The 15129-nt window shown below is 34.7% G+C and overlaps 1 protein-coding gene across 1 annotated transcript in view; it reads left to right on the top strand.

The window, feature by feature from the left end:
- The window catches only part of Tnks (tankyrase, TRF1-interacting ankyrin-related ADP-ribose polymerase), a 180948-nt gene that overhangs the window by 137655 nt on the left and 28164 nt on the right, over positions 1-15129 (top strand). The window contains exons 13-17 of the mRNA XM_005398362.2: positions 1719-1798; positions 6099-6244; positions 9002-9167; positions 10506-10725; positions 11005-11114. Coding sequence (XP_005398419.1) covers positions 1719-1798; positions 6099-6244; positions 9002-9167; positions 10506-10725; positions 11005-11114 — 722 coding nt within the window. The remainder of the gene's footprint in view (positions 1-1718; positions 1799-6098; positions 6245-9001; positions 9168-10505; positions 10726-11004; positions 11115-15129) is intronic.

The raw sequence follows: 15129 nt of genomic DNA on the forward strand, positions 1-15129 counted from the left end.
TGTACTACCCGTGGTTCAAGCTGGCAGGAACATGTTAATCAGTATCTTTACTTTCTCTTCTTCCTTCTTCATAGTTCTTACAAGCATCTTACATATGCATAAAACATTTTTTCATTGGAAAATTATATCTTTTATTTAGTCAGTCTTCATGAAAATAAATGGGTCAATTTCAAAGTTTCTTAGAATTTAAAATCTCAGCCATATTAATTTAATCTCTCAATGCTAAAATCTAAAAATGTCCTAAGTTGTAACTTTACATACATAAACAATCACCCTTTTTTGTTTGTTCAAGGGATAAATAAAAATATTACCTGTGGGTATCCAAAGGCTATTCAGTGAGTTTTGTCAACTGCCAGAATCACGTTTTAGAAACATAATACACATGCAAAGGCATTCTTACTTATAAGTGCAGTGTTTCTGTCCATAATTAGGAGGAAGACATATGAGACAGGAAAGAACATAATAGAAGCAGCCAAAGAAAGAGCTAAGGTTTGATGTACCCATTGATGCTAAATAAAATGGCATGAAAATCAACTCAGCAAATACTTTCTGAATGTTCTCCATATATATAGGAATGGGAAAATGAGCAAGGATCTGGTTTCTTTCCTCAATAATTCAATAAACTAACAAAGATAATTCTCTTTCTAAGAAATACTTTAGAAATATACTTTATTATATGAGCTGCCCTCTTAAAACTTCATCTGCTAAATATTACTCTGATGAAATAATTTATCTTCCATTGAAAAATTCTCATAACTTGTTCTGTAAAAGTCACTGTCCTGAACAAACTACTTTAGTACTAAAGTATTTCTTCTAAAGTCTAAAACCTTTTCATAGCATCATTTGACCTTCCCGCTTGGACAGTAGCCTCAAAAGTTATCTTTGATCATAAGATAATGCAGTCTTAAATCTGCATTTTACTTTTTATAAACTAGTTTGTCACCTTTTCGAGGAAAACCAACTCTAAATTTTTAGGTGCAAAAGTGAAACATGTCATGATTATCCAAAGTTATACATAGTACAATGAATTCTGGTTTGTTTATATGGATTAATCAAAATATCTCATTTTCAACCTTTTGACTTAAGAGCCCAACTTAATTATATTATGTTTAGCATTGGTACCATGCCTTCTAATTATACAGATGTTTTAAATTTCATTCCCCTGAAGCCGTTCAATAAATGTAAATTAAATAAGTGTCTATAGTAGGCCTTTTTTGTTCACTAATTATACATTCTAAGATTATTCTGATTTCAAGAGTAGTTCTTCTGTTTTATATTGAGGACACTAAAGCTAAAAAGGAAAAATTGAACATTAAATAGTAAAAATCAGGTAGCTTCCTTGAGTTTATGTAATAAATCTATGGCAAGGTTTTGTGACACCAATGTGTCATAAATGTTTTCATTCTCTTAGTCTTAGGTTTTCCTCACTACCATCTGTCAAACTTATAACCAGGAAATCTGAGGGATAGGATAGTACAGATAGAGAAGGGTTTGTATGTTTTAAAATTTATTTCAGTTTGGCTTTAGATGATATATAGATTGGAGTAAGAAAGCACATAGTTCTTATCTGTAAAAGGTTGGGTGAAGTACTTATGTTGTATCAGAAATTTACAACTCATTAATCTGTTTCTACTCAATATATAATTTTACCTCCTTGACTGCTCTGTAATTCCCCAGTGTAACATTTTCAAGTGTAACATTTCCTTTCTTTTATGCAGAGAGCACACCTATACGTACTTCTGATGTTGACTATCGACTCTTAGAGGCATCGAAAGCTGGTGACTTGGAAACTGTGAAGGTAAGTCAGTGTCCTTGATGTTTGGGTTAGCACCGTTAAGCTTCACAGCATAATTCATTTTTAAGCTTATAAACAAAACTGCTCAAAGTCAAACAATAAAAACAAAATAAAATTTCAAATGGACTTAATAGATCTATAGATAGGAGAAATCTTTACTATTGAGGATTCCCCAGTATATATATGGAATATGACAATTAAACCATAGCTATATAAATATGCACACATACATGTGTACATATATGTGCATGCTTTTTAGTTATTTATATTCAGGTTGCATGAAAGTTTTTATTTCCCTTATATTAATTGAAGCATTTTTTTAAGTCATAGTCATAAAATATGTGAACTAGTTCAAGTCTAGGTACTAGTAGGATAAGATTTGAAATTATATTTCTTGATCTTTTCCCAGAAATTCTCATATTTATTTTAGGAAAGCATTCTTATGATCCCTCAACCACTGAGAATTATTTATATATAAATGATAAATTTCTTTTTCTGTATGATTATACTTACTGAGAAGACATTGTCGCTCTTTATTTGCAGTATAGAAACAGTGGTTGTAGATTTAATTTTTTTCAAGATAAAATTCTGATATTGATTTTCTAAAACTACAGTTGCCATCAATAATCGTTCATTCAGGGATAAAATTAGCAGAAGGGATAATAATTTTTATTTGGGATTTGATCTTTGTTTTTATTATTTTGAAAGAAAGGCTAGTTGCAAAATGTTACTTTTTGCAAACTAGGTTGTCACCTCTTATGAAGCAAACTCTACTTTCATTATTTTAAGCAAAATAATGTTAGCATTCTTGATGACATATGCTAGTTGAAGATGACAATAAGCACTAATTTCTGTTGCCTGGAAATTTTATTTTAGTCTCAGTATGTGGACACTTTCAGGGTCTCTTCCGTCTCACAGTAGTGTCTACATTATTGTTTAAAAAATAAATTTTAGTTGTCATACCCCCTAGGGAAAATTTTTAAAGTTTCTTAGATCTAAAACTGTATTTGTTTTTTATCACTTGAAATGTATTCTAGTAACAAAAAATCCTTAAGCAGTTAGGATTCATTCTCTTCATTATGACATGATCATCTCAGCACTAAAATTGCTACATGTGCTTATTATAATCAGCATTTTTAAATATATAATTTTTAGGCAAATACATACTATAGCTTTGAAGTTTGCTAAACAATATATTCACAATACAGGCCAAAGTTATTTTTGGTAAATAAAATGATTTTTAAAATTTAATAGAATGTATACGTGAAAGTGGCACAAATTAAGGGAGAATCAGGCCTGATAGATGTGTTTCCCAAGAACTTTAGAAAGTATTAGAAATATTAGAAGAAAAAACCATTTGCAGAATAAAGAATTTGAAATTATGAAAAATAGGAAGGATATAAAATTGTCTTGGCATTCAAAAAGAAATGTAATAGTGCTGCCAGAGAGGAGCTGACCATAAAAACTAGCAATTTCACTGCTGCATTAGGATATTTCATTGGACATGGAGGGCAAAAAACCCATACCACTTGTACTATGAGCAGAAAAAGCAATTCAGTAAAGTGAATGGTGAAAGCCCATTCATGGCTGAACTACCCTGAGCTACCGTCCTTTCAGTCTCACTTGGACTGAGCAGTAGACTACTGAGACTGTTGCGCTAGTCAGGTATTTGAAAGACAGAAAGGGAGACAAGAGAGCCAAAGGAGAACTATCTGGGTGCTCCACAGATCCTGTTTAGCTGGAAGCCTTTGCATATGTGCAAAGAAGCCTCAAGAACTCCAAAGCTACATCCCCAGTTGACTAGGATTTGCACAGACCTGCAGGAAAAGACAAGAAAGCCTGGAAGTAACCAGACTGTATGGACATCTGAAATCTGACTGAATTTTGAATGTGCTCCCAAGTCTTTATACATCACATCCCCAGAGCACAAAAGTCTTACTGTGTTTGTAGACGTTCATTGCTTGACAACTAACCTATGAGTAGCCACTGTAAATCCAGGGTAAAATTTAATTAAAACCTTTTAAAACTGAAAAAAAAAAAGAAATAGAACAAGAGAGACAAAGAACTTACAAATATAAAAATGCAAATACTTAATAAGCAGGATGGGCTTTTGCTTTTTTAACATCCCAAAATTGGTTGTTTCCTTCCCTGCCATATCCCAATTTTCTAATATTCACTGTGAAAATAATAATAATCATTTAGAGTATAAAACCCAGGAGGAAAGGCAACATCAGGGAGCAGTTTCCATTGTATAAGACTTCATAGAAGAATCTTACTACCAATTTTTATAATCTTTCTTTTTAGTTCATATATGTATCATATTCACATAATTGTATTTATCAGTTGTCTTATCTGTGTATTAGTGTAGCCACAGACTCACAGAAATTATAAGATGCCTCACCTGGCCAGGTAATAATGGCTCTTTAGACTTTTAGAGGCTGGTGCCTTTTCATCTAGATTTGATGAATTTATGAGTTCTCCCTTGCTGGCCAGACTTCCTCCTGTCATATGAAAATTATATACATTAAGGCTTTTGTTTTTATCTTACCAGTGTGAATATTCCTGTCTCAGTGCATTTGTGCTGCTATAACAAAATATAAACTGGGTAACTTATGAATAGAAACTTAACTTCTTTCAGTTCTAGAGACTGGGAAGTCTAAGGATTCAGGCTCTAGTGAGTTCAGTGTCTGGTGGGGACCAATCATTCTGCTTCCAAGATGGCACCTTCTTGCTGCATTCCTTGGAGGGAGCAAATGCTGTATCTTCACATGGCAGGAGGGCAAAAAGAACAGAATGCTATGTGTGCCTCTTGTAAGGTCCTTAATCCTAGTCACAAGAGAAGATCCCTCAGAATTTAATTGCTTCCTAATAGCTACACCTTTTGATACTGTTGCATTAGAAATTAAGTTTCAACATGAATTTTGGAGGGACACAACCGTTGAAACCATAGCACTCCTACTCAGTATATGAGCAGAAAAAGATCTTTTACATTCTTAGTTTCTATGTCATAATAGCACATTACAGTGGCAAGAGTGACAGCAAGATTTGCAAATACCCTAGAAATTCTCTCCCATCATACTTGGTAGCCTTGGAAATGCCACTGTTTTCTCCACTACTTTTCATCTTCTCTTTACCTTTCTTCTTATCACTTCCTCAAAGTTGAATAATTAAGAAAGCGAATAATGATATATGATGTTTGATGTTTTTGCTAAAAGTTCAAGAAATTAAAAATCAGTAAAACAGATTGAAACTTTAAGCTGCCCCTTACAACTATTGAACAGGATAAGTCACATAAGCTGTCTGAGCCTGGGTTTGTTTATCTGTAAAGTGAAGATACTGATTAACTTCACAGATAGATATAATCTCACTGAAAGAGTGATGTTCTTTTACATTATAAATTATTATTCACACATTGTTATAGTTTACCTATCACCACCAGTGATGTGGCCTCTCATTCCTTCTTAGCTTCCTACTGCTAAAAAAAACATAATTGAGCTCATAATTTATATTCTGCAGAAATGGTAACATTTAAAGGAACAAAAGAAGATAGGAAATTTGGAGGACAGCTCAGATTGAGATGGAAGTAAAGGTTAAAGCTAGAGTGTGATTAAAATGATTTTGAGTGCCGGGGATATAGCTCAGTGGCACAGTCACCTGCCTTGCAAGTGCAAAGTCCTGAGTTTGATTCCTGGTACCAAAAAAATAAAATGATTTTGATTTGTGGGATTAAACATCCCCTTAAAGCACTATTGTAAAGCATTGTTGACTTCAAGGCTTCTTGCTATAGGGTGTCAAAGACCCAAGTGAGTGGCCCAAGCAGAAAAGTAATCTTTCCAGATCCCTTTGCTTGTTTCATCCACATGAGAGGGGACAGAACTCTGTAGTTTTATAGACAACGGGAGCTACTCTTATTTGAGTGAAGTATAGCTCATGGCATTCTAACATAAGCAGATATGCTATGATAAGCACTCTCAGGGAGCAGAGACTTTCAGAGATGCAGAAGAAAGGTTTCATTGGCTTGGAAATACCTCCTTTATTGTGAGTTTTTCTATTTGAGTAAGAATTGAGCCAGGAAAAGTTGACAAAGATTAAATTACACTACACATAGTAAGAGTATTTTGCAGTCATTGTAAAGCCAAGCATTGTGTGATTTTTAAGTATCATTTGTATTACCTATTCTTTGGAAGTAAATATTCATTAGAAAATTATGACATATTCAGGCTGCTACACTATTGTAGAAGAAAGCCTATGAATAAATATTAATGTTCTCTTTGTGTGTATCTCTGTGTCTACCCCATAAAAGCAACTTTGCAGCCCCCAAAATGTGAATTGCAGAGATCTAGAGGGCCGGCATTCTACACCCTTGCACTTCGCGGCAGGCTACAATCGTGTGTCTGTCGTGGAGTACCTTCTGCACCATGGTGCTGACGTCCATGCCAAAGACAAAGGGTAAGTGCAGATTTAGCTACTTAGGATCTTTCTCTTCATATATTTTATTTAAAGTTTTTGAAGTAGTTTTGAAGTCAGATTTTTTTCCCCATTAAAAAATAGTATGTATGTTTTTTTGTTTAAACCATATATGAAAGCATTATAGAAAGGTACAGTATAAAAAGTGAAAATTCCATGAGCCCAGCACCTGGAGATATAATATGAACATTTTTATATGTAATTCTCCAGCTGTTTCAAATGACTGTACCAGTATTTATGTGCTATGGTGGTGGTGGTTTTTAACACAAATGGTAATGCGGTTCTCTGCAATTTACCTTGGTGTGTCTCCATACTGGTACTTAATAGTTCATCTCACCCTTTCAACACCTGTATATAGAATTTTATTGCATTATATGAGTGTTTTCATGTAGTTTGTGATTTACTATATCCCTTTATTTCATATTTTGCTATTAAAAATGTTATAATATCTCCCAAAAAAGAAGCCATCCATTCCAGAATCATCAGTATTAATAACTTTATTTTTACTAGTTTAACTATTTTATGTCTTTATATTAGTTTGATAATTTTACTTTATCCAGACAAAGCTTAAAGTAGCCATGGAAGCTACTTAGAAATGTAAGGAAATTTTCACTGAGATGAATTTCTGTATTCTGAGTAAATTTCATATCATCTCAAAATAAACGACCACCTTTCTGTGCAGTTACATACCAAAGTGCTGTAGGATTGAATTACACAATTTAGGCTTCAATTAACTATTGTGTTTTTAAGGGGTATATCAAATATAATATTCAATAACAGTTGAATATTATATTTCAAATATAAGCAGCTCTTTCAAAATACTGTAGTGCTTTTGGGAGCAACCAGTATTTGTTTCTGATGCTTATTTTAGCACCTAGTATATTTCATCACAAAACATTTTCTAAAAAGGCACTTAATGATACCTTGTTTTTGCCATATCTAAAGTGGAACTTACCCTTTTTGAGGGGCAGCAGTGGTACTGGGCATTGAACCCAGGGCCATCACACTGAGCTATATCCTTACCCCCTTTTCTCACTTTTTTTATTAGTATATTTTAGTTATACAGATTAATGGGTTTCATTTCAGCAGATTTGTACATGAACATAACACATTTTAATCCCCCCCAACACCTCCTTACTCCACTCCCTCGTTTCACTTGTTTTCCTCAGGGAGAGCCAGTGTGCATAATGAATCCTGGTTATATCCATGCCCTCTCTTACCCACTGCCTCTCTCCCCCTTCTCCCCTTCCTCTTATCAAATAATAGTCTCCCTTCTGCATTCCTGTCATCTTGTTTAGATTCTACATCTCATTCTCCTCCCCCTTCTTAAGACAGAGTCTCACAAAGTTGCCCAGACTGGGCCCGAACTTGTGATCCTTCTGCCTCAACTTCCCAGATTGTCAAGATTATAGGGCTCTGCCACCATACGTGACTGGATATACCCTTTTCATAGGACATCTTTTTGTCCTTTTAAAATGTCAAATGCTTTTTAATTAGAACTGAGAGTCACCTGAGAATAGTTTGCATAAATGGAGGTAACTAGATTTTCTTATCTGAGAATTTATAATTTGCATCATTATTTTCATAGTGAGAATCACTTGCATTGTGAGTTTTCATTGCTTGGCACTCCAATATCTAAACCTTTACACACAAACCACTATGAGTCATTAGGAATTTAAAAATAAGCAAAAATGAAGGTAGGACCTGCCCAAATAAGTAGAATCCCATTGGTTATAAGCATAGAATTTTCATTAGTAGAACCTAAATGGGAAGAAAATCTGAGAGATGATAAAACCAGATTGTTGGCAACTTATTCCTGCAATGACTTTGTAGTATAGATCTTCAGATTGCCAGGGTAAAAATCTGAATTGAAAGTACTCCACTGGTTTTGTTTTATTTTGTTTTGTCTTTTTGAGACAGGGTCTAGTTGTGCAGTTCTGACTGGCCTTGAGCTCACTTTGTAGCCCAGGCTGGTCTCAAACTCACAAGGATCCTCCTGCCTCACCCTCCCAAGTGCTGGGATTATAGGCTTGTGCCACCATGCTCAACAAAAGTACTCTATTGTGATGGAACTTTATTTTGTAAATATATTTCTTTATGTATTTTAAGGATAATGACGGCTGTGACATTGTGTTGGTTACTTTTTTCTCATTGCTGGGAGAAAATACCTGACATCCAGAATTAAGGAAGGAAAGGTTTATTTAGCTCACAGTTTGTAGAGGTTTCAGTCCATACCCCACTGGCTCTAAGGCAGAATAGCATGTGGCAGAGGGCAGTCGTTCATGGTGGCACAAAACAGCAAAAGCAACAGAACAAAAATGGGAAATGGCAGAGAGCAAGCCTGTTTTCCTCCCTTTTATTGTATGAAAGCTACTCACACCCATTATCCCAGTGTTTGAATATGGATCCATCATAAACTCTAGAAGCCTGCCCCATGCCTGCCTGAGGCTTTGGGGGGGACATCTAGACACAAACCATACCATATATGTCCATCCCCATCGACAGAGGACAAGTCTTTACATTGAGGAAAACTTTTTAAAATTGTTAGTCTTTTTTTACAAACAAATGACTATATCTAAAGAGACTAAAGGACATTACTCATAGAGCTCATAGGTGGGTATTCAGTATAGTTGGTGCCATTGAAGAGTGTTATAAGAATCATTTTAACTCAAAGATTTGTTTTACAACTTGAAAATAATTTATGTGCTATAGTGGTGAAAATAATTTTCTTTTGCTTAGCGGCCTGGTGCCCCTTCATAATGCCTGTTCCTATGGACACTATGAGGTAGCTGAGCTTTTAGTGAGGCATGGAGCTTCTGTTAACGTGGCGGACTTATGGAAATTTACCCCTCTACATGAAGCAGCAGCCAAAGGAAAATATGAAATCTGCAAGCTCCTTTTAAAAGTACGTAGTTATATAAGTAATTATTTTTTCTTATTACTTGAAATTGTTTTTCTCTGTTAGGAACAGTAAGTGCTATAGTGACTGCTTCCATTTTCTGTTTTTTTCAGAAAAATGTTTGTGTGTTATCGTGATACTTACATAGCTCTGAGTAGTGCCCGAAGTATCTTTCTGAATGAATTTCGTTAAGGTCATTTCATCAAAGTAGGTTTTGGAAGGAGTTGGTTTACTTTGTATTGTGTATCTAATACTTACACTATTAATAGCAGAAAAATATTCTGTGGTACAAAGAGCAAAAAATTTTACTGATTTCTTACCATTATTTTATTGTTAACTAACTCATTCATTATTAAACATTTAAACGCTTACGGTTTTAAGAACTTACTTGTTATCAGATTTTTATTAAAATGTAAGTTAATCTGTAAAAATTATTCAGTTAAATTTTGGGGATAAATGTGAACTAGTAGAAACCAGTAATTCTGTGATGCTAATAATAATTTGTGGGTTTTAAAAGTTAAATGACATAAAAATGTACAAACTTACATATGTTATTTTTTGTCTTTTTTAACTAGAGAAAAATTGTTCCAATAAGATATGTCTTCTTCCACCACTTTTATTTGTCTTAAGGAAACTGCTATGTTTGATAATTTTTATTTTCACTGATTATTTAAAAAAAAAATCCAGATCATGTGACTTCATTGTCTAAATTGGATTAGTCCTTATGTCCACAGTCGGCCAAAGTAATCTGTATCAAACCTGTAATACAAAAAGAAATTGGCATTTCCTTCATAGGCATAGATGATGAAAGTTTTTAAATCAAGACATGACAGATGGCAGGACTAAATTAAAAAGAATTTTAAATGCCAGACCTTTTTCTTTTAACTGATGGCATTTAGAATTAATCCTCTCCCACCTCTGTGTTTTATACTTTTCTAATCTTTCTCATGATACCTACTAAGTCTCTTTATGTAATTGAAGTCTGGCCAGAATTAATATCCAGGACATTTGTAAAAAGAAGTTTCCAGTGACAACTTGGGAGACTTGAGAAAAAGTATATAACAGTAAAGAGTAAAAGATATTCAACACCTTCCCCACTTAATCAGCAGCATTGATCCTGAGGCTTTAATTTAGTAGCTAGAAAACTGACCCACTGTATTGCTAAGTAAAGAATTTATTAAATAAAACAAGACGGGCTTCTCTTTTTCAAAATGCATACAGAATACGTATCTTCCCTCAGTGACTAAAGGTGAAGAAAGTTAAATGAGTAAGCATAAGCATACTACCTGACTACATAAAGATACTACAGAAAATGCAAACCTCACTTGTTTGACTTCTTTGTAGCATGGAGCAGATCCAACCAAAAAAAACAGGGATGGAAACACACCTCTAGATTTGGTCAAAGAGGGGGACACAGACATTCAGGACCTACTGAGAGGGGATGCTGCCTTGCTGGATGCTGCCAAGAAGGGCTGCCTGGCAAGAGTGCAGAAGCTTTGCACCCCAGAGAATATCAACTGCAGAGACACCCAGGGCAGAAATTCAACTCCTCTGCACCTGGCAGGTAAGCGTCGCCAGTGCTGCCAAGCCTTATTTTCCTTTTTTGGGTGCCTCGTATGGTTTACCAGAAGATGAACAAAATTCTGAGCATGAAAGGAACTGCTTAGTAAAATGCTTCTGACTGACATAATTTAGTATAATTTCTTACTGTGACAGCTTTCAGTTGTGTCATAATAGTATTAGTTATTGAAGCAAATGGAATTAAAATTGTAACATTTTTCTGGTCTGTATATGTAAATTTTTTTCTCTTAAGCTGACGTGTTCACCTTTTGTACTTTAATAGCAGGCTACAATAACCTGGAAGTAGCTGAATACCTTCTAGAGCACGGAGCAGACGTTAATGCCCAGGACAAAGGCGGTTTAATTCCTCTTCATAATGCAGCATCTTATGGGGTGAGCATGCTAAAGTTAAAATCTGGAAGACTGTCCTGACATTTGTTACCTTATTAAATGTGTACTACACAGCAGGAAACAGATATCTAATCCGTGGCATATTTTAGCACTATTTTCATCTTCTATTCAAGCTTTTTCTCCTCTGCACAACCTCCCTATTTTTTGGCCAACAACCGCACTTTTTAAAGCTTTTTGGTCACTCTACGTTATCTAGCACAACAATAGATATAAAATGGGGGTGCAGGTAGTATTTGTGAACACAGATGATATATCTTAGCTGTACTTCAGTTGTAGTTTAGAAAGTATAAAAGCCAGGAGGCTCCTACACAGGTGTGGAAATTATGATGACATAACATTTATCATCAGCATCTCAAAAATGTTCAAGTAAGTAGCTGAGCAGTGGGTACACATGGTTTTGTGGAATTTGCTGACTAAATAAAACTCCACAGTGCAAGTCTAATATCACCCTTTAAAGCACTATACGTGTAACGATCAACTTCAAGAGGTACATGTTGTGGGGCCTGGATGCCATTTGTCAGAACTGACTTGTAATCAAGGCCGTCTCAAGCCTCACTACAGTAGAAATAAGACTTGCGTTCACTTATTTCTCTGTTCTTCCATGTCATCTCTCTTTGACCTGTAAAAATCCCCAGATGACATATTGTATGTACCAGGTGTTCTCACAGTTGGGTTCACTGTTTTTAAGGAAGGTTTATAGTTTTCCAAAAGCCTAACAAATTAAAAATAAAAACTCAAACCTATCCATGCCTCCTTCATACTCTCTTCTTCCTTGCTCTTCAAAATATCTTCATCTAGGGGCTGGGGATTTAGCTCAGCGGCAAAGTGCCTGCCTGGCAAGCACAAGGTTGTGAGTTCAATTTCTGGTACCGGAAGAAAAACAAAACACAAACAAACAAACAAAAAATCTTCGTCTTCCCAGATCCATTCTGCAAAGACTGGTATTTCAGGGAGGTGACAATCTGAATGTGAATACTTTTAAGGAAAGCAGTCTACTTTTGAGTTGAATAAACAGGAGAAAAAACTGTACTTCTAAGTATGATATGAAATAATTCAAAGTTATGCTTAGTAAATGCTTAGTTATGCTTAGTAAATGATTATTTCATATCATACTTCTAAGTATGATATGAAATAATTCAAAGTTATGCTTAGTATTATCAATACTGAAATCTTTTTGAAATTGTAATGCTTAAAGTTGCCTTTTCAAAAATGGTAGATTTTTTTATTAAAATTGTCAGCATTTTCTTTTAACCTTCACATAAAATTCTCAATTTCATTACATAACACATATTTTCACTGAAAATCTTATATGCTGTTTATTTTATAAAATACAAATTTATGTATAACTCTTTTACCTTAAGTTAATACATGTATGTCACTTGGCAAATAATTGTCAACACTTCTTAGCAACACTTTTCTGTCTGTATATATTTTTTATTAATCCCTTTTCTAAGCTTCAGTTGAACTTTTATAAGTCTGATGGAATCAGTAGAATCTAAATTGGAATGCTTTATCTTCTGTGTAAACCTAATGAATAAGGATAGGTGGTGGCAAAAGATTGTACTAATGATCTGATCTCACAAAGCTTATGTTACTGTTGAGCACATAGACAGTGAGAGAGCTCATACATTGTGTGGATGTGAAGAAGTTGTGCCCCTTCAGTCTCCTACTTTCGTAGTCTTGACAGGTATTCTGTAAGTGAAAGAAAGGGTTACCATTTGACCCCCCATTCTTACAGTGCAAATATTTGGATACTACTTACTCTACAGGTGGATCATTTGATAACCAGTATGAAGAGAAGAAAATTTGTAGTCTCCTGCCTGCAGAGTAGTGTAGTGTACAGGTCGACCCTGTCTTGCTTCATGCTCCTTTGAAGCTGTCTTGTTATTAGGTGAAGAGAGGTGTAAGGCAGGCGGTACCTCAACCAGCAGCCTATAGTTCTATTTGCATAAACTTATTTTACTATTACCATAATTCCTGTTCTCCTTTTCTATCTCCAACTGAGAAAAAGTAATATTTTTTTCACCGTTTCTTTTATGTTATACCACTTGTTATCAAATCCCTACTGCTTAGCTCGATAAAAGGAAGGTAATGACTGAGGTGAAAATGAACAGAAAATTCTCCGGGCTTTATATGAAGGTATTTGCTAGAGTTTTTGGGCAGCCCAGTGCATTACATTCTCATTCTAAAGAATGTACATGAGTTAGATAATGTGTTTACGTGAGTATTTTTACTTCATTATATGGTGGGGTTGAGTCACTGTAAAAATCCCTCATGTATTAAATCTGTAAATTCAAAAATCAAGTATCTCTGAGTTAATGACTAAGTATTGTTAATTTACCAAAACCTTTACTTTGGTAATTCCTTGACCTTTTTTGCCACGTTTTTCACATGTGTATCCTACCCCCCTCAGTAATCTTTCTCATGACGCATAGTGATTCTCAGATGGCAGCAGGTAAGGTCATCCTCCCCGCTGAGACTCTCTGCTCTGTAAAATAAGTTTCTGTAATGTTATTTTAAACCTTAGATCTGCTGTCAGTACCCGTCAGATCAGCATGTCTCTCAGTCAAAGTTAAAGTTAGAACAGATGTTAACACAATCGATGGTCAGCAACTTTCAATGACTTAACAGATTTCAACTTGACGGTGATTCCAAACAATACACATTCGGTAAAAGCCATACTTTGAAGTCAGTCTTTTGCAGGTTTGCAGTATGTACTGCTGTGGTCTTTTGGGGTCCTGGACAGCAGCAGTGAGGCACAGCTCCCCTGTGCCCTCACATGAGGGGAAACAGCTGATACTGTACAGTGTGCTTTGTTACAATGTTCACGAGCTTAGGTGCATTCGATGCATCTCCACCTCACAACATTTTCCACTTGTGGTGGCTTTTTCAGGATATAACCCATCATAAATGAAATTTATAAAAAATTTTTAAAACTTTGTGTTCTTTTAAATAAAGGGTGAATATTTTTATATTATAGATATAAGAATCTGTAAATCTCTTGAAAGTTCCTTTTTACTCATGTTATACATATGCCTTAGCTGGATATTTAGGATGCCAAAATGCTGATTGTATTATATTGATCTCAGTGACATTTGAGCTGGCCAAGCCACGTAGTTTCTATGATGTGGTATTTTATCTGGAATAGAGGCTTCTATACTACTAATAAAGCAACTTACAGAGCAGTTATAGGTAGAGTACTACCAAATACCATACTCTTTTTATTTTTAGTTGGAGGAAAATTAGTCTTTTTTTTAGTCTAGCAAGATTCTGCAGATATCTGTGTTGTCGTGGAAAGAACCTAAACTTGTGATCTAAACCTTGGGAATCTAGTCTTTATTCTTCTGCTCAATAACCCAGCAATCTTCAGCAAGGGCCTTAGTCTTTTCAACCTTCACTTTTTCTACTAGTAAAAGTAAGGTGCTAAGACCTTCTTTAAAGGGTTGTTATAATGATTGAAACTGTGCATGTGTAAAATCCATACTGTAACCTGACCACATAAAAGTGCAAGATAATACTACTTTTATGGCTGAACTCACTTCTTACAGTTCATTTGTTGAGCCAATCAGGACAAGGGCAGTATGCCACTCCTGTGTCTTAAAAATAACCTGTATATTTGGCCAGCTCCACATCAGTGTTAGACAAAGATTAATTGACTAGCCTGGAGATCAAATAGAAATATGAGATGTCTATGAAAATCCATCATTTACTTATGTAATTATTTATTTTTTTTATTTTAAAGAGAATAAAAATAATTTTAAAATACTAGAAATGGTATAAAATTTCAAAAAACAAGATGATAGGAATTCAACAATGGTTGTTATATTGCATATTGTTGCAATATAACAATATGCTCAGATATAACAATATGCTCAGAGTAGTTGCTCAGATTACCAGATATAAGCATGCAAAGTTGGTCAAAAAATAAGCATTTACTGTTCCTTTCAGTAAACTAGTAGAAATTAGTAGCATAATTATCTTTGCTATCTTGTGTATA

Source organism: Chinchilla lanigera, unplaced genomic scaffold (assembly GCF_000276665.1).
Source record: "Chinchilla lanigera isolate Chin_1 unplaced genomic scaffold, ChiLan1.0 scaffold00062, whole genome shotgun sequence".
NCBI lineage: Eukaryota > Metazoa > Chordata > Mammalia > Rodentia > Chinchillidae > Chinchilla > Chinchilla lanigera.